At 40.8% G+C, this 27,368-nt stretch overlaps 1 protein-coding gene across 2 annotated transcripts in view; it reads right to left on the bottom strand.

The window, feature by feature from the left end:
• Window positions 1–15,833: 15,833 nt before the first annotated feature.
• Window positions 15,834–27,368, bottom strand: part of NSUN3 (NOP2/Sun RNA methyltransferase 3) — a 57,528-nt gene continuing 45,993 nt past the window's right edge. For both annotated transcript variants that reach the window (XM_043448639.1, XM_043448640.1), the window contains exon 6: window positions 15,834–17,593. In XM_043448639.1, coding sequence (XP_043304574.1) covers window positions 17,323–17,593 — 271 coding nt within the window. In that variant the 3' untranslated portion in view covers window positions 15,834–17,322. The remainder of the gene's footprint in view (window positions 17,594–27,368) is intronic.

Below are 27,368 nucleotides of genomic sequence, written 5' to 3'. Positions count from 1 at the left end.
TGATTCATGATAGCTCTGAGAGAAGTTTGTGCTCTTTTTAAGCTGTTAAATTTGTGGTGAATCATGGAAAGAGAACTGCCATACGATCCAGCAATCCCACCGCCGGGCATACATACCAAAGAAACCAGAATTGGAAAAGACACATGTACCCCATGTTCATTGCAGCACTGTTTATAATTGCCAGGACATGGAAGCAACCTAGATGCCCATCAGCAGATGACTGGATAAGAAAGCTGTGGTATTACTCAGCTATTAAAAACAACACCTTTGAATCAGTTCTAATGAGGTGATTGAAACTGGAGCCTATTATACAGAGTGAAGTAAGTCAGAAAGAAAAACACCAACAGTATATTAACACATATATATGGAATTTAGAAAGATGGTAATGATGACCCTATATGCAAGACAGCAAAAGAGACACAGATATAAAGAACAGACTTTTGGACTCTGTGGGAGAAGGTGAGGGTGGGATGATTTGCGAGAATAGCATTAAAACATGTATATTACCATATGTGAAAGAGATGACCCGTCCAAGTTCGACGCATGAAACAGGGCACTCAAAGCCGGTGCTCTGGGACCAGCTTTGAGGGATGGGATGGGGAGGGAGGTGGGAGGGGGGTTCAGGATGGGGGACTCATGTACAGCCATGGCTGATTCATGTCAATGCATGGCAAAAACCACTACAATATTGTAAAGTAACTAGCCTCCAATTAAAATAAATTAATTTAAAAAATTTGTGGTGAATTGTGATACAGCAGAAGAAAACCTAATATATCTGCTTTCCATATATCAGACACTGTGCAAAGTACTTTAAATTCACAACCTATCAATTATGCTGTTCTAGAGCTGAGGGATCTGAAGTTTAAAGAGGTTACATAACTTGCCCAAGTTTTGTACGAAGTAACTGAGACAGGATTTGACATCCAGATTTACTAACAATGCCCATGTTCTGAACCACCACTGACAGGAAAGCTGGGCATTCTGCTTTGGCCTCTCACTGCCTCATCTCATGTTCTGAAAATCAAACTCCGTGTTTTCATCAAACTCTGTGGATTTTTACTCCTTTCTACTGAGAACTTCCTTACTTCATTAATACTGAAAAGTCCTGTTTAATGCATTTCATTAAACATTTATGAAACACTTATGCTAGGAAGGCACTGAATGAAGAGATGGGGGAATTCAAAGATTGATAAGACAGCCCTTGACCCTCAAGTTTCTTGCATACTAGTGGGAAAACAAACTCATACATATCACAAAGGAGTAATGTTATGGAATAAGATGCAGAAACACATTTACATACTCACTTCGGATGACATTAAATTTACGGGAGTTTCCTGGTCCCTGAGATTGAGAAATAAAGGAATCCTTAACTAATTTTACATTTGCTCCTAAAATTTAACTTATTGTCCTCTTAATATAGGCTAAGCGTTGCTCCAAGTACTTAAAAGTACCATTTTATTTACCTTTCACAAAAATCTATAACTGTGGATATTATTATGGTTATGATTATCATTTTACTGATAACATAAAGAAACTATGATCCAAAGAGGTTAATAATTTGCCTAACATCACAAACTCTGCAGTTTGACTCTGATACATATACACTTAACCAGTACATCTTCTATAACCATTTTATTAAACAAAAAAAGAGGATAAAGGGTGAATAAAAGCCATGTGGAAAACGGGGTATGTGAAGGGAGATAGAGATTTGCTGCAGTTGAACATGAAATTTAAATATGTTTCTCTATACCCAAGGCAAAATGGGAAATAACTTGGTTTACATAGACTTCCTAATCTGAAAATATTCACTAAAAACTAAGAGAAATTCATGATTAAGGCCTTACATGGGAATGACTTTGAATGATACAGTATACAATGTCTTATATGAGATTTATTTAAATGTCCCAAAACTGATTGTTATTTGAATCAAGAACAAGACAGTAAGTTCTGGGAAAGCATATGAAAATGAATTAACATAATATGATATGTACCTTTTTACTTGATGAAGAAGGGAATGGCTGGTTAGCATTGTTGTCAAACTGTAGGTCACAAACCATTAGTGGGTAATGAAAGCAACTAAGTCAGAATCAGTTTGTTTTTCTTTTTTTTTTTAAATTGTATATGTCAGGGGGGCACATCTCAAGTTTAGAGGTAAATATTTTGTAATAAAAGTTTCTGTGTCTATGGGTTTATATGTGTGTGTCATCTTATATATGGGATTCATGTTTCTTTACAAAATTTGAAAGCCACTGCCTTAGCTTAGCTTCATCCTGACTATTAGTTATCTCAGTTGGGATCTTGTCAAAGCTTCATAAAAAACTGTACCATACTGAAGTCACTAGAGAGTGTTTGGAGTGTAGCTTGAGTTGTTGATTAAAAGGATATCCTCATGCTTTATATTTCAGGCAAAAAAGTGGACGTGAAGTCATTTTGTTAGCAAAGAGGTTTTTATTTGCGCTTAGATGGAGGAGAATCTCATTTCTGCAGACAGTGGGGACGGCAGGAATGGGTAGTGAAGGGACAGAAGTATTTCACATGAAGCTGGAGATCTATTTGCTCTATCCAAATGCTTGAGTGTCTGCCCTGACCCTGCCCCATCCACAGGATGACCATGTGACTGGTGTGTCTGTGACAGTCCTAGTTATATCAGTTGTCCTTGTGTAATTATTAATAGCTTACCTTTCCACTCTCAAACATGGCCTGGTTGGATGATACATTACATGACCATCCTTTCAGCAAGCAAGTCCCTGATCTGCAAATTAATATTTGTAGGGAAGGGCTATAGACCAAAGACATGTTATCCTTTTATTTAAATTATGATTTCCACATGCTACTCTCTCTCCTGGCAAACTCTCTGAGCCACATTTGTCAGAGGATGCTCCACATTTTCCTACTCAAGAATATCAGTAAAGACTAGAGAAGTGTTACATCAAACCTCATGATTCATAGTTGACTGAACACCTATGAGAATTTGGTTAATTTTATATTTCATTTGAGACTATTCTAAACTTCAATAAAAAACATACATAGGCATACCGTGCATCATCTTGATAGTCACAATAAGATGCATGTGTGTGTGTGTGCATGCTCAGTCATGTCCAACTCTTTGCGATCCCACGGACTGCAACCCACCAGGCTCCTCTGTCCACAGTATTTTCCAGGGATGAATACCGGAGTGAGTTGCCATTTCCTTCTCCAGGGGAATCTTCCCGACCCAGGGATCAATCTTGCATCTCTTGCATTTCCTACATTGGCAGGCAGATTCTTGACCACTCCGGTGCTTATGGTGTTTCTGTTATCATTAAGTGAAAACCAAGTAGTACTATTTTAAATATTTGTGGAAAAATAACCTAACAAACCTCAAAGTGTTCTTAATAAACAAATCTGGATTCATGGACAGTTGGAGATAAAATGGCATCCTAACACACCACAAAAATAAAGATTTTTCTGAAGTCCAAATAGAGAAAACTGGTGGAAGATGGAAAAATGATGGGATGCATGATAGCCAAGACACTGAACTACAGAGCCCTATACCTTAATAATAGATATCATACCCAGATTTTAAGTGGCAATGTAGTTTTTCAACAGAACAGCATCATTTGAAATTTAAATGAATGCTACTTTTAATGAATGCTACTTATTTTCAACTTTTAAAATTTTTATAGGGTGTTGTAGATTTTAAAATTATATAAAACTATAAGTATACAGAATATCACACACAGGTCTGTTTGTCTGTAGCTAAATAAATATTTAATAAAAGCATTGGGGCCGCAGAGAATTTTTTCTCTTTAAAGGGATACTTATATTATCAAAGTTTGAGACCAATAAGAGTGAAAAATATCATGCTTGGAAATAGACTGGATTTCTGCAAAAAAGCAAGAGAAACAACCAGACTCTCTGGTACATCGATATGTGAGCAAAACAGAATATAACTCCAAAGAGTGTGAGCTGACATGGGCAGCTATAGTTGTCAACTGGACTCTCCTGCCTGCTTCTGCCTGGGATGGTTCCATTGCCTACTCAGATCTTCCTCTTCTGTTTATCAACTTCTCTTAGATTTATGTTAGTTCTCTACTACTGTCTGTCTCTTTCTGCCCATGACTTTTGTACCCAATATTAGTCTTAAACTTCGATCTCAACTATAGGTCAGAGAAATTTTTTTAAAAAGAAGAGATTGGATTAAATAAAAGAATACTTATATAAATACTTAGAACAATGTCTGTGATATAGTAATAACTCAAAACATTTTCACCTCCCATAGAGATAATCTATTTTACTTGAAAACTTAGGTAACCAAGGTTTAGAAAGTTTAAGACCTATTTACTGTCACAGATCAATTTAAAGGCAAAAGTAGTTCCAAATAACATTAATTTTCACATTTCAAAAAGAAAAAAGAAAAAAACCCTGGAGTAACTGGTAAGTTTATAGAGAATAAGATTTTTCTATCATTCTGCAAGTGCTACTTTAATAATCTGTTTTTCTTACTGTCCTTGATGTGCTGAAGTACAATCTCCTTCTATTTTAAGACATTCTCATCTACTGTTTTGCCCTTGGATATTCCTTGTAGGTTTGAAGTATCCTCCCGAAGACAATTATGGATTTATCCATTGGCATTCCAACCTTATTACTGAGCCTATTTCATTTTGAGGTTTTCCCATACCGTATGCATGCCTAAGCATGCCCATAATATAGTGGATTCTCTATTTAATTTACATCTCTCAGTCGAATGCACAAGCTTTTGAAAATGGTTTGACTATTCTTTCCATTTGCTGTTAAAAAAAAAAAAAAACTAAGTATTGCAGCCCAAAATATATTTATACAGCTTTCAGATAGGAGTATAAGAGCAGAAGGGAAAAAAAAAAAAAAAAAACTATTTTAAAATGTCTAGATCACTTTGAAAAAAATTACATCATATCTTCTAGAAGAACTCTAGCTAATTATAGAATGGGAAATACAAGTTATTTAAAGGGTATCCTTTAAATATCCAATCAAGTCCTTGGCTAAGAGGAGACTCTGCCTTGGGCCCGCCGGTGTAATAAACTGCACTCCACTATCTGCATTGTCCTTCTGAGTGAGTTTGTTTCCCGGAAAGCGTGGCTATAACATTTGGTGCATTGGCCGGGAAACTCCTCACTTTGAGGAGACAGGTCTCATTTGAGGCCACCCCAAGGCTTTGTGGCTTGAATCTCCTAGAGGGGGGAAGGCGCCTCGCCCCTCTGGAAGGATTCTGCTTCTCAACGCCCGGACCTTTCATGTCAGCAGGTAGTGGACGGCAGCAGGGGAACTGAGCGCTCAGGTGAGGAGGAGCCCACCCGGCAGGGTGGAAGAGGGGGCCTGATCACCCCCCTGGGAGGGACTAGAAGGAGCGGGGACCCACAGGAGCCTGGAATAGGCAGGCAGCAGTGATTGCTTGGTACACAGGTCGACGAGCGTGCTAGGGTTTAGGAAGGAAATTTGTGAAGGTCATTTAGGAGGTGTTTCCACGCCGTCTCGGGGAAAATTATTACCAAGCGATCGCCAGGGGATTTTTAGGATAGGAAACTGGTCCTTGTATGCTCGTATTCTGCCCTCCCCCAGGAGGTGTCCTGTCTGCTGTGAAATTCTTGACCCCCTCGGAATTGTTAGGCTAGAAGGAGGGGGATACAGAAGTGAGTATGAATTGGCTTTTCCGGAGATGGCCTGGGACATGGGATATTTAACCCTCTGTGTTTCTGATCAAGCCCACCAAGGCAGAATGGACTTTAAGGGAGAAACAGTCTTGGACCATGTGATGTTCTGGTTCAGCTATGCTGACTGGCAGGTGAAGACACGCCGATCCCCCTTCTCCCTCTGGGGTCTGGCAGGTAAGGCTCTTCTCGCCCCAATCAGGAAGGAGGCAGAATGGCAATTTAAGTGTCACTGAGTGGAAATATCAGGAGTACATAGGGTACTGAGAACTTCGTAGACAGAACGAAAAGGAAAAGTAGAAGAAGGTCCGAGAAGGTAAGCAAGATGGGGGAAAGTGAATCTAAGGCAACTGTATTGGAGTGCATGATTAAAAATTTAAAGAAGGGATTAGGAGGAGACTGTGGGGTGAAGATGAAGCCTAACTGCCTCCACATACTCTGTGAGGTCGAATGGACCCCTATGGGAGCAGGATGGCCACCAGAGAACACCGTGAACTTAAAGTCACAGGAGAGCCAGGACACCTGGATCAATATCCATCTATTGACTCATGGCTAGGGTTAGCTCGAGACCCTCCTACTTGGACAAGTTTCTGTATCCAGAAGGGAAAGGGAAAAATATTAATGGCACAAAAATTGACTGATGATAAAAAAGGAAATTCTACAGGATTTGGACGGGGATGACCTGACCCCTCCCGCATACTGGATAATGACACGCCTGCCTCCCAGTGCTTCACCAGGACCGGAGGCTGCCTTAATGCCCGATCCAGGGCCAGGTGAAGTTTCTGCAACAGCCAGCTTTCCCGGAGTTCGTAGAGCCGCCGTTTGGGCAGGCTCCGATCCCGGTGACAGAAGCCTCTGGCCAACACTTCCAGAATCCGGCTCCAACCGAACCGCCCAAGCTATACCTGCCTCTCCCGGTGAGTACTGACAAGAGGGGAAGGGAGATGTTGGAATTAAGCAGAGACCACGCTGTGCCAGAGAGCCGGAGGGAATAAAAGAGAACAGACAAGAGACTTACAGTGCTAGCTGCTGCTCTGGGAAAGTCTATCTCGGGCCCTCCGGAAAACCTCATCTACCCCAGGGACAGGACAGTCCTTCAGCTGGTCCCAAGGGAGGCCCTGGGCCCATTACAGCCAAACCAGTGTGCCTGGCGCTGAGCTTTTGGCCACTGGAAGAATGAATGCCCTAAGGCAAGGAAGGAAGAGGAAGCTCCCGCAGTTGTGGGGCTTGCTGACCTGGAAATTAACTAGGGCTGCTAGGGCTCAGAGATATCAGGTCCCTGAGAGCCCATGGTAACCGTAAAAGTGGGGGACCAAAACATTGACTTCATGGTGGATACAGGAGCAGAACTGTCGGTAGTAACAAAACCTGTGGCACTTCTGTCCACAAAGACTACCGCTGTAACTGGGGTATCGGGAGAAGAGATGACTAAATCGTTTTGCCAGCCCAGAAAATGTCAGATGGGGGGCGGGGGCACCAAGTGATTCATGAATTCCTCTACATTCCTGAGTGCCCAGTACCCCTGTTGGGAAGAGACTTGCTCTCCAAACTAGGAGCACAAGTGACTTTCTCCCCTGAGAGAGGCCCACCTTCTGGACGGACTCTATGACTTATTTGCCCTCTCTCTCAATACCAACCCAAGATGAGTGGAGGTTGCATGAGCCTCTGAAGGCAGAACCAGGTGGGCCAGAAGAGCATGAGGGAGCTAAATCAATTATTCCCTGAGGTCTGGGCGGAAGATAACCCCCCCTCCCTCCAGGCTGGCTAAACATCACGCCCCAGTGATAATGGAACTCAAACCAGGCACCATCCCGGTTAGAGGGTGCCAGTACCCGCTATGGATGGAGGCCTGAGCCGGCATATTGCCCCACATCAATATATTGAAACAAGCAGGCATTCTAGTAGAGTGCCAGTCGGCTTGGAATATGCCAATCCTGCCAGTCAAAAGGGAAGGAGGACAGGACTGTAGGCCTGTACAAGATCTCAGGCTAGTCAACCAGGCTACTGTGACTTTACACGCCACTGTTTCCAAACCCCTATACCTTACTTAGCCTCCTCCCACCGAGGACTAAAGTTTACACTTGCCTAGATCTCAAGGATGCCTTCTTCTGCATATGCCTTGCCCCAGCGTCACAGCCCATCTTTGTCTTTGAATGGGAAGATCCAGTGGGGAGCACCAAACAACAGCTCATCTGGACTCCCCCACAAGGGTTTAAAAACTTCCCAGCCATCTTTGGGGAAGCCTTGGCTTCTGATCTGGACTCATTCTATCCGGAAGAGTATGGATGTCAGCTCCTACAATAGGGGGATGACCTGCTGCTGGCTGCCTTGAGACCAAGGAAAAATGCTGGAAAGGGACAAATGCACTGCTCCAGCTGTTGATGGAAGCAGGTTACCGGGTGTCGAAGAAGAAGGCACAGATCTACAAAGAGGAGGCCCAGAGTTCTGAGATGGTGGAATGAACCAACCGGACACTTAAAGAGACTCTCCAAGTGGATCAGAGAGACTGACTGCTCCTGAGTGGACTTGCTCCCAATGGCTCTGCTCAGACTCAGGATGACCCCACAGTCCCAAGGCTATTCTCTACACGAAATTGTGTATGGGAGGCCTTCTCCCATAAGAAAACAGGTGTCAACAAATTTGCCTCAGGTAAGGGGGGATAGGATTTCACAGCAGATGGAACTGGGTAAGGTAATAAATCGGGTAACTAAGTTTGTACAAGAAAGGGTGCCGTTCCCCCTTGGGGAACAGATTCATGAGTTTACACTTGGTGACCAAGTATGGGTCAAAGATTGGAAACATGATTTGCTAGCCCTTTGGTGAAAGGGCCCTTATGTTATTCTAACTACCCCTACTGCAGTTAAAGTTGCAGGTATTGTCCCTTGATCCATCACACCAGAGCAAAGAAGGCATACCACGCTGACCCGGAGGACGCCGAGTGGACCACCCAGAAGGACCCCACCAACCCACGGGAAACCAAGATCATTCTGAGGAGGAAGAAGAAAACTAGGTCCCAGACGAGCCCTCTACAGGATGGAGCTGGGTAAACGACTCCTGCTGCTCGGCCTCACCAATGCAATTTTGAACTTGGGTATGTGGGGCTATGCCCCTGTCAGTAATAGACAGACTCCCCTGGTGGGTATCGTCACTCCGTTATGGGGACTTTAACAACAGAAAGGAACTTTCCTCTCTCTCACCAACCATAACCTTTCTTTGCCCTCTGGTGTTAGAAGAAGCCATCAATGGGCCAGGGACATAGGGTTACATTTAACATGAATACCAGCCTTACGGAGATAACAAAGGCTTATACCTCATATATGAGAATTAAAGAGGAAAAGGGCTCCCTTACAAAAGGGGGACAGGCCTCCCGGTGCCTTGAGCAATACTACCAGGTCTGGGATGAATATTTCTGGATGACTCCTGAGAAAGGACAGTTGATTGCCCCTGCTACTATTTGCTGGGAACAAAAAGAACAGAAAGTTGGATTTGGAGACCATCCCCTAGACCCAAAAGAATTGTTATTTGTCCCCTGAACAAAGTAAACAAATCTTGGAAGTTACCTATCACCCCAATCAGTCTGCTCAGTGGCCCAGTTCCGACTGGAAATATAATCCTGGAATCCGCTGGGTAGCCCCCAATGGGACCCAGTGGCTCTGTGGGCTTAACTTATGGCCATGGTTACCAGTTGGCTGGGTTGGGCGTTGCACATTAGGATTTGCTTTCACCCATGGCAGAATTAAGCCTAGCCTACACCAGCCTCCAGTAAACCTGCCTTATCTGCATGCAAGATGGACACGATCTGTGTTCCAATGGTATGACTATCTTGCTGCCTTGTTTATACCTTCTGTAGGGACAACGGATATCATGGTTAAGGTAGAGGCCTTAACTAATTTCATTAAACACGCCCTCTTAGACAGTACTAAAGCCATTCAAGCTTTGAACAAAGAACAGATTCAGATGAGGAAGGCAGTAATTCAAAATAGGATGGCATTAGACATACTCACAGCAGCCCAAGGAGGGACTTTGGCGAATGGTGTGTACATCCCTGACCTGTCTGAAGATGTATCTGCTGCCTTGGAGGATATGCAAAATCAAGTGAAAGCCATGTCTAATGAACTGTTGTTATAGTAACCTTGATCATACTGCTTTGTGGACCCTGCTTCCTACAATGCCTTGTGAATTTTGTAACCCAGAGGTTGATAGCATTCTCTCATGTGGGTGGCAGGAGGGCTAAGGTACAATATATCTCAATAAATGATGCTCGTTATGGAAACTAAGCATCAAGAGGGGGGAATGAAGAAGGAATTCATGGGGCCTGGACTCCATCTCAGGCCTGTCTGTGCTGATTGTGCGCGGCCACCTCTCCAGTGGACTCTGAACTCTGTGCTTAGCGCCTGTGGGAATGACAATGGAAGGATAAGACCCCCCTCTGGGCAGGGGAATCTTGAAGAACAGACACTAATCACCCCTGCCTCCGGACACTATCTATCAGAATGTAAGCACAGGCTTATCAGTTATTAACTATTTGGAATGTAACTGCGGGCTTATTGATTATTGACTGTTTGAACACATAACACGTGAATGATGGGGTTATTGTAGTTGTATTTACTCTTCCTTTGTTTATGTAAGTCTCAAGGGAATTGGGGTAGTGGGTTTGGACACATGGGGTATAAAAGATTTTCACAAATGCTGGTCGGGGTCCTTGGCTAAGAGGAGACTCTGCCTTGGGCCCGCCGGTGTAATAAACTGCACTCCACTAAAAAAAAATAAATAAATAAAAATAAATATCCAATCAATAAGCTGGAACACTTTATACACTGTGCTAAGTCCTACAGACTTCCTCAGTAGGATTATTCATATTTTTATGAGGTTAAAGAGGATGCAATTGTGTGTATGTATATCTGTGTGTGAGAGATCTCAAAGCAAGAGAACCTAGTATTAAATGCTAAAAGGAGAACCTAGTATTAAATGCTAAAAGGACTCTGAAGCTACAAGGACATCCTGAAGGCAATGGGGAGTCACTGGAAAATTTTAAGCAGGGGTTTTATTGTAGGGTTTTTGTTGCTCCAGCTGCAATAGAGAGCATGGATGGTGTGGTGTGAGGCAGCAGGTGGAAAGGTGAATTGTGAAGAAAATTCAATAGTTCAAGTGACCTTAACTGAGGCAATGCCAAAGATACCAACAGAGAACAATAAAAAAGGTAAGATTTGGTTATTATCCAGAGGAGAGAGTGAGGAAGAGGAAAGAGAAAAGATTAACTTCCAGGTTTCTAACTTGTGAGGACAGAAGGATGGTGGAGCTTCTAAACAGAATGAGAAGGAGCATGCACTAGGAAAGATTCAGGACATTCACTCTGATGGCCGTAATTTTTCTCAGGGAACTAAGAGGTGGGAGCACCTTCCGAGAGAAAAGAGCAGAGTGTTTATACAGATTAGTCGTGGAGAACAGTGGAAGGTGGGGAAAGTCATTAATGAGAATGGAAAAGGAAGCTGGTCAAAGAACAGCCAAAGTTATTAAGCAAGTGAGGCAAGTGAGCATGTGAGGCAAGTGAGCATGCATTTGTAGTGAAATCAATCTGCACAGGTGTGTGAAGTTACAAAAAACATCAATCTGCACTACTATATGATTTTCTTTTTTTCCCAAATAATGATCAACCATCTCCATATATCAGTAAAAGCATGGGCCACTGGACTTATCTAGAGTTGCAAGTTTAAATACCAGACATAACAGAATGCAAAAGCATGAAGGAGAAAAAGTGCAAAAGCACTGTGAGAAAAATTTTAAGTTATCAACCATAGGGTTGAGGATGGGTAAGGAAAGGAGACCAGGAGAGAAAAGACAGTAAGGATTTAAGAACAGGGGTGTCAAGAAAATTGGACTGCAGTTTTACTGAGAATGAGAGAATTAGAAAGCTGGAAGAACAGAAGGTAATGAGATTAAATTTTCCTAAATGGAAAAATTCTAGATTTGTTTTGTCCAATATGGTAGTCACACTAGCCACATTTCAAGTGTTCAATAACCATGCAGGGCTACCATATTGTCTGTTTTGGCCAGGGTGGATAAAACATCTCCATCATACAGAAAAGTCCACTGGAGATTGTGGCTCTAGAAAATGCCAAACTCTAGGAAATTTCCAGGAGTGTAAGTTGAAGACAATTGGAGACAATAGCCATTGGGCAAGAGGCAGTAAAGGAATCAGGAAGGTGGAATATTTGATTGGTTTCCCACAGTGATGCTGAATTCAGCCTGTGGTAGGAGTTCCAATGAGGAAGATATGAGCTAGATGCTGAAGTCCTCATCAAATGTTGGGAGGGTGACCAGATAGATGAATGTGTAAACTTTGCTGAGAGGTGTAATGTTTTTCTTAATAGTGTATCCGAAACCCTTCAGGACTGAAATAGTGTCCTTTGCTCCTGAAACATGCTAGACGGACTGAATCTAGACCCAACCCAAGTGATGTTCCAAACCCCACTTAAACCTCTTCTGAACCATTCTCCTGGTTCAAAAATCACCTCTGTTGAAACTGCATCAACAGTAGCTTTAGCCAACTGAATACTGTGGGGTGAAAAAAGAACCTGTTGAGTTAACTATGTTGGCAGGTTAACTAAGCAGCTGAAAATAATGCATCTATGGCATAGCTTCACATGCAAGATTTAACAGAAACTATTTGTGCCAGGATATATGACAAAAAGTCATCACTTGGAAGAAGATAGGTAGTTTGGGTGTGTCAGTTGTGATTATTGGCCTTCTCAGGTGGCACTAGTGGTAAAGAATCTGCCTCCCAATGCAGAAGATGCAAGAGACACGGGTTATATCCCTGGGTGGGGAAGATCCTCTGGAGAAGAGCATGGCAATCCAGTATTGCCATGGCAATACTCCAGTATTCTTGCCTGAAGAATCCCAGGGACAGAGGAGCCTGGTGGGCTACAGTCCATAGGGTCGCAAAGAGTTGGACACAACTGAAGCAACTTAGCATGCACACACATTGTGTTTGTTTAAACACATTTGTTATAATCTAGGATTTACACTTAAGACTTTTTATGATCAAGAGGGGTGGCTATCAATGAAACTAGTTATGCTGGCTCTTCATGGCTAAAAATATCACACAAAACAATTTCCAGTGGCATATGGGCTAGGTGCCACCAGCCTTCCCTTTTCTTAAGCACTGACAGCTATGAGCTACAAGCCCAGCAATCCTGCCCTACTAACATCAACTAACGAGTCAGCACAAGTACTCCGGTCCTCTCATTCCTCAGCCCCTCACCCCAGAAATTACTGTAGTACCAGAATGAGGGTAAAGTTTACCATTTTGCAAAGGTTAGTAACACTCGGAATGAGTAAATGAACAATCACATCACTTAGCAATTATAAACTAAAATAAGCCCAATCCCTCTTTTCTCCTATCACTATTGCTAATCCCTCTTAATTTGCCCATTCTTGTTAATATCTGCAAGTTTACTTTCACTTGTTTTTAAGAACTAGGATGTTTTTAAGAAGCTGGATGTTTCTTATTTTTCAATAGGCTATACAGTTTTAGTCTGTTGATTCTGCTAGGTTATATAGTTATTCGTGTGCAATGGGCTCTTCCACAGCAATATGCAGCAGAAAATTCCTTTTGACAAGCCATAGCAAGCTTAATTGAGTCATGACGTATGCCATCAAACAGCTTCCAGTGAGGCAAATGGTCTTTTTCCTAAGGTAGCATACACTTTCACCCAGTTTCAACATGGCTATATGATCTCACACGACCAAGGAAATTACTTTCTTCATTTGTGAAACGTTACAGAAAGGTATGGAGTTAATATTTGATTGAGCTAATTAAATTTTAAAGAAGAATATGCTCCACGAGGCTTTTTTCCCCCTTAGATTTAGTAAAAACTCTTTTAACAAAATCTTACCACTGAATTAACAGGTCAATTTTTTAAGTTTGTTTTTCCACTCTATAGTTTAATCATTCCCTAGTGAGAATCCCAAATCAATTCTTTTAAAATTTCCATTCTATTTTAAATGTCACAGAAGTAATATTAATAGAAATAACTCTTGTCAATATAGCATCTATGATTCTTTCCCACTGACTTTGCAGCCTGAAGGCATTCCAAATTCTGACATCACTTTTAATGTTTTCAGGACAGATGCTGTTAGGGCTTTCAGCACAAGTAGTAGATAATCAGCAGACATTAGTTAACTTGTGAACCTTCATCTGAATATCCCTCAGATCCTCAGGGGATCTGGGTGATATTAGAGCTTCAATGTCAGCCTGAAAAGTAACATCAGTAATGGGCATCGTCCTTACTTCCCTCCCCAGTGCAGCAATAAGGCACGGAAAAGAAGACAGTAAACCATTGATTTGAACCATATAAATGAGATGAACATAAATTGTGCTATCTGTTATATTCGTCCCCGATGCAAAATTTACCTAACATATAACACAAGTATTCCCATTCAACTGCATCAAAGGACTTCTTGGCATCTAATAAAATTGTTGCTACTGGTTCCAATTTTCTCTTTGTATTTCAGATGAGTTGCATTAGCCTATGCAGATTATCTGATGCTTATCTCCAGACATAAAGTCTTTCTTGGATAAGAGCTTATTAGATTTGTGATTACTTCATGTAGCAAGTGTTGTGGTATCTATTATTTTATGCCTACTGACATTGTATAAAAGGATATTTTTTCATAATACTGTTAAGGGAGTAACATGCAATCTTCAGTATAAGGCTATATGGATATGTAATAGTATAAAGAACCGTAGGCTGCCTTGATTCCAAGCCACAGATAATATCTGATGCTTTAAAAATTCAGTACAAACCATTTAAATGCATTACACTTATTCACAGTCTATTTCTGAAACTATGGGCTGTTCAGCGTGCTGATGGCAGAGAAGTTAATGTGTTGGTAAGCAACCTAAATTTTTATAAAGCTATTCTGAAAGTAACTCAATGCCACAGAAAGTAATATCAATTACTCCTTGCTTTTCAATTGACACTGCAAGGCTGCTCCAAATTCCTACTCTTCAATTCTAGCACCTGCAAAGAAAAGGAAGGCACAGAATACCTCTATGGGAGATTTCTGGGTATTGCAATCACAAGAGGTACTTCTGAAATTTCAAACATGGCCTGAAACACTTCAAAGTTGGGGTTCTCCTATATGCAGGACAGAAAAAGAGACACAGATGTATAGAACAGACTTTTGGACTCTATGGGAGAAGGTGAGGGTGGGATGATCTGAGAGAATAGCATTGAAACATGCAGATTATCAAGTGTGAAACAGATCACCAGTCCAGGTTAGATGCATGAGACAAGTGCTCGGGGCCGGTGCACTGGGAAGACCCAGAGGGACGGGATGGGGAGGGAGGTGGGAGGGAGGTTCAGGATGGGGAACACATGTAAATCCATGGCTGATTCATGTCAATGTATGGCAAAAACCACTACAATATTGTAAAGTAATTAGCCTCCAACTAATAAAACTAAATGGGAAAAAAAAAACCAAGGTTGGGGTTCTTCCCCCAAGTATTACTTAACCCTTTCATGCCCTGAAAATAGGGAATTGCATGTAAGGGGAAAGCTGAGCAATTAAGAATAAGGATAAAGCCAGTTGATAATCTTTAGGGTTCCTATAAACTATATCCCATGAAACAGAGCAGAATAGTGAGAAGGAGCTGGACTCTGAAGCTAATTTTAATCTTGGTTCCATTCTTTATTTACCAGCATAGACTTGGCCAGCTAGGAACAGCACTAAACTTGGGTTTTCTCGTTCAGAAAAGGTAGTCATGATACTCACTCTTGGAGTTATCTTAAAGTTCAAAAAAGTAACATATAAAGAAAAATATTTAATGCTCAATGAATTGTCAGATGTTTCACTATAATTATTGCTAACAATACTGAGCTATAGGTATATCCAAATTTGCATTTTTCAGGAATCACAGAAAGGCCTAATCCAATGGCATACCAAGTATTCAGATTAGGCATTGTGTTGGGAAAACAATGACATCCAACAAAGTGCACTGTGACAACTTACTTTGCGATTAATCTACACAAAATGGACTTCTTAAACATCACAGGAAGTGAAGACAGGATTCCAAATTGAAAAAACAAACCAATAAGGACAATAAGGACAAACTAAACACACACACACACACACACACACACACACACACGCAAAAAAATCTTTTCCATTATTACTACTCTTCTGTATTTACCTGGTATATCTGATTGAGTCCAAAAGATCCAGCTTTTCTTCAAATATATTGGTTAGATAAAGAGGAAACAAAATGTTTAATGCAATGAAGGTACAAAAATAATTCTTTCTAGGACGCCCCAGTTATAGCAACCCAGTTACATAGGTTTGCAAATCAAACAACAACAAAACAGTAAATGAGTAAACAGTCTCCAGTGTAAATGCACAGACTATAATAATTCAAAAAGATTCAGATTTAACAGAATTTTGTATTTCTACAGTTTTTTTTAAGCTGTTTTTAAATAGATGGAATCTTTCAAAATACGCTACCTAATTTTTGTGAATAGTGGGAAAAATATGTTTGGACTCTGAGTGAAGCAATTTCTACAGAAAACAGATGATCCAAACCTGAGGTTAAACTCTAAGTACATATACAGAAAAGTGCACAATATTCCCAGGATATGTGTAAACAAGGAGAGCCACTTCGTAAACGGTATTGGGTTTTGGTAACAGTATAATCCACTTTCATTAGGCATTTCCCTCTTGTGCATTAATATGTGACATCATACTCTCAGATAACATTTCATAACGGAGCGAAATAAAAAGCCCCTCCAGATTGCAACTGTAAGATAATCAGATTCTGTAGTGCTCATTATGACTGCAATTATGTAGCAAAACTCTCCAAATATAGTTCAGTTATTGCGGTTATTAATCATTCTGGTTTTGTTTCAAGTACTTGCTTTATAGCCTGCTGGATAGACTCCATTATTCTACAAGCTGAATGTCGAAAGTCAAACATGTGCATGTGAATCTGCTGTTCTAACGGCCTTTCAACATAATTTACCCTTTCAATTTGTATTTGTGAATACAAAAAAAAAAACAAAACAGGGGAGAAATAAAGCTGGTGTCAATAGAGTCACTGACCTTTGCAGTAAACAGAAGATAGTTCTTAACGAAAAACAACTTGGCAAATAAGAAACTTATTTTGCTAGAACTAGAAATACTGCTGCCTAAGAAGTTAGTCTCAGAATACCAATCAGTTCTTACAGAAAAGGGGAAAAAAACCTCAGAGAATCTGTATATTTGATAAGGAGAAAAATGATAAGAGGGCCAGGAAATGTGCATTTTTAAAGGTTCAAAGCGCCAACATTATGGATAGAATGTATCTCTAAACATTTTATGCCTAAACCATATATTACTATTAATTTAACTACAAAAGGCCAAGTAAAAGACAGTAGAGATTTATTATATAGCACAAACACCATCTGCAGCATCTTAAATCATTACTATAGAAACACTTCTAGGAAAAAAATACATCTGAAAAGTTCTGAAATGCCACATTAACTAAATAGGATTCCAATCAGATCCAGCGAATTCATTATTATTTAAATATTAACATGCAGAGAGACTAGAAAAAGAAATATAATAATACATGCATGTGTTATCAATGTAACGGTTCCCAAAAGGCATATCTCCAATTTCAAGTTGTCCATGATTTTTTCAGTTTCGCAACATACATTGGGCCCCAGGCTTTACCCTTATCTGGAATCACCAAGAGCCCACATTCCTGGCCAGTGGGAGCAAATGTGAAGTCTTGGGAGCAAGTCCTTGCCATTTCCTTAATGTCCACAGGCACGATGTCACTGTAGGAGTTTAAAACTTCACTGATCACATCTTGATTTTCTGCCTTGGAAAGTGTGCACGTAGAGTATACAAGCAGCCCCCCAGGACGTAGGGCCTTAATTGCAGACCTGTGTGTAATCAGGAAAATGCAGACTGATTAGGTATATTAACATAGAACCACAGAGGCTGAGGGCAAGAAAGCTTATGTACTTGAAATTAATCGCACTCTGACTCTGACTGTAATAACTTTGGGTGTATAGCCTTACAAATAGCCTTACAACTATTCTTTTCTAATATATCCCTGAGTGACTAGAAAAATGATAATCAGACCAATCCACATGGGGAAGACAGAGAGAGTGTTTAGAGTACTTTCTTGTTTTGTACTTCTAAGGACAGGAGGATGGAGGTGGAGTATGGAGTAACTCGTTTTCTTGGAATACACTGACTGGTACTAATGGAGAATTTTATCAATAAGCTCAGATATGCAGCTGACACCACCCTTATGGCAGAAAGTGAAGAAGAACTAAAGAGCCTCTTGATGAAAGTGAAAGAGGAGACTGAAAAAGTTGGTTTAAAGCTCAACATTCAAAAAAATAAATAAATAAAATAAAGCTCAACATTCAGAAAACTAAGATCATGGCATCTGGTCCCATCACTTCATGGCAAATAGATGGGGAAACAGTGAAAACAGTGTATGACTTTATTTTTGGGGGCTCCAAAATCACTGCAGATGGTGATTGCAGCCATGACATTAAAAGACACTTACTCCTTGGAAGGAAAGTTATGACCAACCTAGACAGCATATTAAAAAGCAGAGATATTACTTTGCTAACAAAGGTCCATCTAGTCAAAGCTATGGCTTTTCCAGTAGTCATGTATGGATGTGAGAGCTGGACTATAAAGAAAGCTGAGTGCAGAAGAATTGATGCTTTTGAACTGTGGTGTTGGAGAAGACTCTTGAGAGTCCCTTGGACTGCAAGGAGATCCAACCAGTCCATCCTAAAGGAGATCAGTCCTGAATATTCAATGGAACGACTGATGTTGAAGCTGAAGCTCCAATACTTTGGCCACCTGATGCAAAGAAGTGACACACCAGAAAAGACCCTGATGCTGGGAAAGAATGAGGCAGGAAGAGAAGGGGATGACAGAGGATGAGATGGTTGGATGGCATCACCGACTCGATGGACATGAGTTTGAGGAGGTTCCAGGAGTTGGTGATGGACAGGGAGGCCTGGTGTGCTGCGGTCCATGGGGTCGCAAAGAGTTGGACACAACTGAGTGACTGAACTGAGCTGAACTGAACTGAACTAATGCGTAGGTGGAATGGAGCATCTGAATGTCAGGAAAGTGGTTAGGGCTCAGTAATAGATGAAGTTATGGGAACAAACAGGATTTCCCAGAAAAAGGACAAGAGAAAAAAGTGGACTAAAGACAGACATCAAGAGAATACCTATATGCAAAGAAATCAGAGCTTAGAAAAAAATTTAGAAGGCTTCTCCAACTGAATATGTAGCTTCAGGGAAAAGATGGGAAGGAAGGTTTTTCCCCCACACCAAGGGGAAGATTTGAACATATCTGCAGATGCATATCCAGGAGAATAGTCCCAGGACTTCAGGCTGCAAATGGAGGAGATAGCTTCAGAAAAGATGGATTCCAGCTCTTCATCTGAAACAACAAGGGAGAATGAACGGGGAACTGGGACGTCCTAAGATAAATGGAAGTTCATGATAGACCATTTTGATAAGAGTGGAGTAGGAAGCAAGGTCACCTACTGAGAGAGAAAACTAGAAAAGTTATAGCCCTGCTGCTGTGGTTATAACCCCAGAGAAGTTACTAATCAAGAACTTCTGTCTACTGGATTCAAGAGCACAGACAGACCCATCTCATACCTATATTTAAACAACTAGAGCACATCACAATAATTGAGGCTTCTAATGATGACCCACATTATGCTTGCAATGCAGGAGACCTGGGTTCAATCCCTGGGCTGGGAAGACACCCTGGAGAAGGGAATGGCTACCCAGTCTGGTATTCTGGCCTGGAGGATTCCATGGACTGTATAGTCATGGGGTCGCAAAGAGTCGGACACAATTGAGCAACTTTCACTTTCACAGTGCTTTGTCGCTCAGTCGTGTCTGACACTTTGCAACCCCTGGACTGCAGCCCTCCAGGTTCCTCTGTCCATGGGGATTCTCCAGGCAAGGGTGCTGGAGTGGATTGCCAGGTCCTCCTCCAGGGGATCTTCCCAATCCAGGGATCGAACCTAGGTCTCCCGCCCTGCAGGTGAATTCTTTACCATCTGAGCCACCAGGGAAGCCCTCACTCTCACAGAGCACATCCCAATAATTGGGGTTTCTAATGAAGATCCACATTATGAAAGTAAGTTCAAATTCTGTTTTCTATATTTAATTATTAAAGGATTGAAAAATTCTAACTCAAGACAAGCAAACTGATGACAAGATTTTTTCCCCTCTCTCTCCTTTAGACATCCTTAAATATAATGCATTGAAAAATGTACTAACTCAAAACAATAAAGTAAAAAAGACTGATAAACTCATTAACTAACAGTGAATTTCAACACTTTTCTGAAATATGATATGTAGATAGAGGAGTAGTAGTGAATGAAGAGAGTAGAAAGAGAACCACAGCCACAGAGGGCATAACGTGACCTGTCGAACTACAAAGAAAAAGCACACAAAATGTTACCGGAGTAAGAAGTGAAAACAAAGATATTAATTCAAAGCACATATAATGAACTACAGATTTCAGACTCCTATTTATGGCAAGTCGGACAGCCAGGTAAAAAGTTGGAAGGTTTTTTTTTAATTGAAGTATATGATTTACAACGGCCGTGTTCATTTCTGCTGTATAGTGAAGTGATTCAGTTACACATTCCTTTCCATTATGGTTTATCATAGGATATTGAATATAGTTCCCTGTGCTATACAGTAAGACTTTGTTGTTTATCCATTCTATGTATAATAGCTTGCACCCACTAACCCCAAACTCCCAATCTACCCCTCCCCCACCTTCCCACCCCCCTTGCAATCACAAATTTTTTCTCTATGTTTGTGAGTGTGTTTCTGTTTTACAGATAATTTGATTTGTGTCATATTTTAGATTCCATATATGTGATATCATGGTATTTGTCTTTCTCTTTCTGACTTACTTCACTTAGTATGATAATCTCTAGCTTCATCCATGTTGCCACAAAAGGCATCATTCCATTCCTTTTCATGGCTGAGTAGCATTCTATTATATATATATATATATATATATACCACATCTTCTTTATCCATTCATCTGTCAATGGACATTTATGTTGTTTCCATGTCTTGGCTATTGTGAATAGCGCTGCTATGAACATGGGAGTGCATGTATCGCTTACAATTACAGTTTTCTCAGGATATATGCCCAGGAGTGGGACTGCTGAATCATATGGCAACTCTATTTTTAGTTTTTTTGAGGAACCTCCATACTGTTTTCCATAGTGACTACACCAACTTTCATTCCCACCAACACTGTGGCAGTTTCCTTTTTTCCACATCCTCGCCAACATTTGGTATTTGTAGACTTCTTATTGATGGGCATTCTGACTGGTGTGAGGTGCCACCTCACTGTATTTTTGATTTGCATTTCTCTAATAATGAGTGATGTTGAGCATCTTTTCATGTGCCTATTGGCCATTTGTAAGCCTTCTTTGGAGAAATGTCTATTTAGGTCTTCTGCCCATTTTCTGACTGAGCTGTCCATTTTTCTGTTGTTGTTGTTGAACTGCATGAGCAGTTGTATATTTGTTTATTTTGGATATTAAACCCTTGCCACTTGCATTGTTTGAAAACATTTTCTCCCATTCCATAGGTTGTCTTTTGTTTTGTTTATGGTTTCCTTTGCTGTGCAAAAACTTTTAAGTTGATTAGGTCCCATTTGTTTATTTTTGCTTTTATTTCTATTGCCTTGGGAGACTGGCCTAAGAAAATATTGGTTCAATTTATGTCAGAGAATGTTTTGCCCATGTTTTCTTCTAGGAGTTTTATGGTGTCTTAAGGCTAATAATGTTTTGCCAAAAGAATGCAGAATGAAGCAGGGCAAAGGCTAACAGAATTTTGCCAAGAGAACGCACTGGTCATAGCAAACACCCTCTTCCAACAACACAAGAGAAGACTCTACACATGGACATCACCAGATGGTCAATACCGAAATCAGGTTGATTACATTCTTTGGACATGAGTTTGGGTAAACTCCGGGAGTTGGTGATGGACAGAGAGGCCTGGTGTGCTGTGGTCTATGGGATCGCAAAGAGTCGGACACGACTGAGCGACTGAACTGAACTGAACTGAATGGTGTCATGTCTCACATTTCAGTCTTTAAGAATTTTAAATTTATTTTTGTGTATGGTGTGAGGGAGTGTTCTAACTTCATTGATTTACATGCAACTGTCCAACTTTCCCTACACCACCTGCTGAAGAGACTGTATTTTTTCCATTATATATTCTCACCTTCTTTGATGAAGATTAATTGTCCATAGGTGTGTGGGTTTATTTCTGGCTCTCAGTTCTGTTCCCTTGACCCATGTCTGTTTCTGTGCCACCACACCGTTTTGATTACTGAAACTCCACAGTGTTGTCTGAGGTCTTGGAGGGCTATGCTTGCTTTGTTTTCGTTCCTCCAGATTCCTTTCGTAATTCTGGGTCTTCTATGGTTCCATATAAATTTTTGGATCATTTTTTCTATTTCTGTGAAAAATGTCACAGATAATTTGATAGGGATTGTATTAAAACTACACATGGCTTTGGGTGGTATGGCCAATTTAACAATATTAATTCTTCCAATCCAAGAGCATGGGATATCTTTCCATTTCTTTGAATCATCTCCCATTTCCTTATGTAATGTTTTATATAGTTCTTAGCATATAAGTGTTTCATTTCTTTAGGTTTATTCCTAAGTATTTTGCAAGCAGTATGATTTTACAAGGTTTTTTTTTTTTTTTTACCTTTCCTTTCTGACATTTCATTGTCACTATAAATAAATGCAACTAAATTATGTATGTTGATCTTGTCTCCTGCTACACTGCTGAAGTCATTTATCAGTACTAGTAATTTTTGTGTGGAATCTTTAGGGATTCTACATATAGTATCATGCTATCTGCATATGATGACAATTTTACCTTTCCCTAAAAGCTGGAAGACGTTTAATCTAAGAAAGTTGAATAATTATATAGGAAGACCTAAGGCACTCCCTCAGCAGCGGCCACAGGACTGGAAAAGGTCAGTTTTCATTCCAATCCCAAAGAAAGGCAATGCGAAAGAATGCTCAAACTACCACACAATTGCACTCATCTCACATGCTAGGAAAAACATGCTCAAAATTCTCCAAGCTAGGTTTCAAGAATATGTGAACTAAGAACTTCCAGATGTTCAAGCTGGATTTAGAAAAGACAGAGGAACCAGAGATCGAATTGCCAAATTCTGCTGGATCATCAAAAAAGCAAGAGAGTTCCAGGAAAACATCTACTTCTGCTTTATTAACTCTGCCAAAGCCTTTGACTGTGTGGATCAAAACAAACTGTGGAAAATTCTGAAAGAGATGGGAATACCAGCCCACCTTATGTGCCTCCTGAAAAACGTGCATGCAGGTCAAGAAGCAACAGTTAACCAGACATGGACAAATGGACTGGTTCCAAACTGGGAAAGAAGTACATCAAGGCTGTGTATTGTCACCCTGCTTATTTAACTTATATGCAGAGTACATCATGAGAAATGCCAGACTGGATGAAGCACAAGCTGGAATCAAGATTGCTGCAAGAAATATCAATAAGTTCAGATATGCAGATGACATCACCCTTATGGCAGAAAGTGAAGAGGAACTAAAGAGCCTTTTGATGAAAGTAAAAGAGGAGAGTGAAAAAGTTGGCTTGAAACTCAACATTCAAAAAACTAAGATCATGGCATCCGGTCCCATCACTTCACGGCAAATAGATGGGAAAACAATGGACACAGTGACATACTTTATTTTCTTGGGCTCCAAAATCACTGCAGATGGTGACTGCAGCCATGAAATTAAAAGATGCTTGCTCCTTGGAAGAAAAGCTATGACCAACCTAGATAGCATATTAAAAAGCAGAGACATTACTTTGCCAACAAAGGTCCATCTAGTCAAAGCTATGGTTTTTCCAGTAGTCATGTATAGATGTGAGAATTGGACCATAAAGAAAGCTGAGCACCAAAGATATTTTTGAACTGTGATGTTGGAGAAGACTCCTGAGAGTCCCTTCAATAGCAAGGAGATCAAACCAGTCCATCCTAAAGGAAATCAGTCTTGAATATTCAATAGAAGGACTGATGCTGAAGCTCAAGCTCCAACACTTTGGCCACCTGATGTGAAGAACTGACACACTAGAAAAGACCTTGATGCTGGGAAAGATTGAGGCAGGAAGAGAAGGGGACGACAGAGGATGAGATGGTTGGATGGCATCACCAAATGATGGACATGAGTTTCAGCAAGCTCTGGGAGTTGATGATGGACAGGGAAGCCTGGCATGCTGCAGTCCACAGGGTCGCAAAGAGTCAAACAGGACTGAGCGACCGAACTGAACTGAAGGCACCCCATAAACCAAAGACCTCTGCATCAGCAAATCATAAAGTCACATCACCAGGCCAAAATATCACCCCTTAAAAACCTCCACATTCTTTATTGTCCCATTATTAAATAAAAATGTACAATGATAGATAATTAAGAGAAATGCTTATGCAATATGTGAGATAAAGAATAAAACAAATAGTGGGGTGGGGTGGGATGTGGGAGGGAGGAGGAGGGGACATATGTATACCTCTGGCTGATCCAGGTTGATGCATGGCAGAAATCAACACAATACTGTAATTATCCTTCAACTAAAAATAAATGAATTAAGAAGAAAAGAATGAAAGAAACAAACAAAAAATGGCCTATAAAGAAACAGAAGATTGAGGGAACAAAAGAGACATATTAATAACAAGACCTAGTAAATGCAGAAAGGTCAGCAAAAATACAGCACCCACAAAAACAATAAGAGAATGTCATGAAACTGATGAAGAAGAGAGCTCTTAGGAATGAAATACACATTATCAAAGTAAAGGATGTTCTGCAGGAGTATTTGGAAGTTATGGCTGAAAAATCTTCCAAAAAAGTGTAACAATGGATTGACTGCAAATGAGACAGGAAAGACAAATCAAGTAGGTCCGAATTTCAATTAATAGGAGTACTGGAAAGACAGCAGAGAACTGGGGGAGGGGGACTTGAATTAGTGCAGTCTCTAGAGATGAAAATAAGTGTTCAGATTCAACTAACCCATCAAAAGGCTAGAATATTCATTATTATTTATTCAGCATCTATTATGGTGCCGGGCATTGTTCTAGATGTTGGATATACATTAAAACACAACAAAAACAACAAAAACCCTAACTTTCATGAAGCTTACATTCCAACTGGAGGAGACAGACTATAAAAAAATAAGTCTCTCATGGACTGAATTGTTTCCCATTAAAATTCATTGTTGAAATTGTTAAAATTCAGTGTTGAAACCCTAGCCCCCAGTGTCTTACAATGTGACTGTATTTGGAGATAATATCTTTAAAGATGTAACTGAGTTAAAATAAGGTCATTAGGGCAGGCTCTAACCCAACGTGCCCAGTGTCCTTATAAGAGGAAATTTGGACACAAAATTACAGAAGGAAGACCAAGTGAAGACCCAGGGAGAAGACTGTTATCCAAGCAGAGAGACCTCAGAAGAAACCAGCCCTAAGGACTCTGAACTCAGACTTCTAGCCTCAGAACTGTGAGAAATCTCTGTTGTTTAAAGCCACGCAGTCTGCGGTACTGTGTTTTGGTAGTCCTAGCAAACTAATATAAAGGATTTACATATATATGCACATATGTATCAACATATACACACATAATTATATATACACATACTCACATACTTATGTATGTATGTGTGTGTGTTTGTTTGCATGTGTGTTTTTCCCTTGCCAAGCAATCCTCCAGTTCTCGGCAAACACTGACTTCATGTCCTACAATTTAATTCAATTCTAACACTATACACCTGGTCCCATAAAACTCCTTCGAATGCCAACTGTAAGTTCAAGTCTCTGGCACTTCTGACCCACTGGCTATAAAATGGGGGATCCCACAATGCCCTCCTTACCTTAAATAATTTCCTAGAATGGCTCTCACTATGTTACTGATTTATTATTAAGATACAATTTAGGAACAGCCAGATGGAAGAGATGCACAGGGCAAAGTCTGGGAGAGGCCTCCATGCCCTCTCCAGGCACACTACCCTCCCAGCACCTCCTCTCCATCCTGAAAGCCCTCCAAATCTCTCCAGTGATGGGCTCTTATAGAGGCTTCATTAAACATGCACAGTTGATTAAATCATTGGCCACTCTGATTGAACTCAATCTCCAGCCCCCTCTCCCTCTTTAAGAGGGGTGAGGGGTGGCACTGAAAGTTCCAGCCTCTAATCACATAGTCAGTTTCCCTGGCAACCGGTCCCCTATCCTTGGGGGCTGCACAAAAGCCACCTCATTAATGTAAACTAAGGTATGGTTGAAATGGGCTTGTTATGGATAACAAACATTGCTCCTTTCACCCTTACCAAAGTCAGGTATTATAACAAGACGTTCTATCACTCTCATCACTTAGAAAATTACAAGGGTTTTAGGAGCTCTGGTTTGAAACCAGGAACAAAGGTGAAATATATATTCACAATATCACAGTTTGCATATATTTTTAACTTAGTGATAGGTTCTATGATGAAAATTAAATCAAGATAAGATTTAATTTTAAAGGTAAGAGGATAGACTTCCCTGGTGGCTCAGATGGTAAAGCGTCTGCCTACATTGTGGGAGACCAGGGTTCAATCCCTGGATTGGGAAGATCTCCAGGAGAAGGAAATGGCAACCCACTTCAGTAATCCTGCCTGGAAAAGCCCATGGATGGAGGAATCTGGTAGGCTATATAGCCCATGGGGTTGCAAAGAGTCTGAATGAGAGGCTTCACTTTCTTTTTTCAAGAGGATTAGGAGTACTTAGATGGCATCAGAGATTGCAATTTTAAGTAGGATAATTAGAAAAGGGTGATACTTCAGGAAGCAACATCTGAACAGACCTGAGGCGATAAGGAAGTGGGCCATGTAGATATTTGAAGGAAGAGCATTCTGCACAATTGGAATATCCAGTGCAGAGACCCTTAGACATGTGTGGGGAAGGAGAAGGCCAGAGTGGTTGTAACACAGGGAGGAAAGAGGAGGAAAGATGAGATCAGAGAGAGCTAAGAGGAGAGGGTGCGGAGGGTTTTACATAACACAGTCAAAACGCCAAACTTATGAATGAAAAACATACACACTCAGATGCATTACTGTTAAATTTTAGAACTTTGAGAACAAAGGAAAAATGCTAACTACCTACAGAGAGAAAAACTGGTTACCTCTAGTGGTCCAGGAATCATGCTGGCATCTGTGGAGTAGCACACTCCAAATCCTGGGGAAAAAGCAGTTTAAAGTGGGTGCTATTTTCTGCTATACTGTCAAATAAATACACACGAGGGAGAAAGAAGCTTTCAGCTATCTGATGACTCAGAAATTTTACCTCTAGCAAAATGAGGAGGTAAATCAAGAAAGAGGAGGAAGGTGACACAGAAATCAGTGAACACCACGGGAGAGAACAGTGAAGGGAGTGAAGTCCCAGAACGGTAACTGCATGGGAGCCCTCAGAGAGTAACTGTTCCAGATTAAAGGAGAGGGAGGCTCCAGGGAGAAGGGAGAGAGGAAATGAAATAAGATCTGGTACATGTACCTGGGGTGGTGGGGATGGGGTAGGAAGAGAGAGAGGGAGGGGGAAGAAGAGAAAGAGGGAAGTGGGGGAG

This window comes from Cervus canadensis, chromosome 27, assembly GCF_019320065.1.
Source record: "Cervus canadensis isolate Bull #8, Minnesota chromosome 27, ASM1932006v1, whole genome shotgun sequence".
Taxonomy (NCBI): Eukaryota; Metazoa; Chordata; class Mammalia; order Artiodactyla; family Cervidae; genus Cervus; species Cervus canadensis.
The sequence above is the reverse complement of the archived record's forward strand: the minus strand, read 5'-3'. Positions and strand labels throughout refer to the sequence as shown.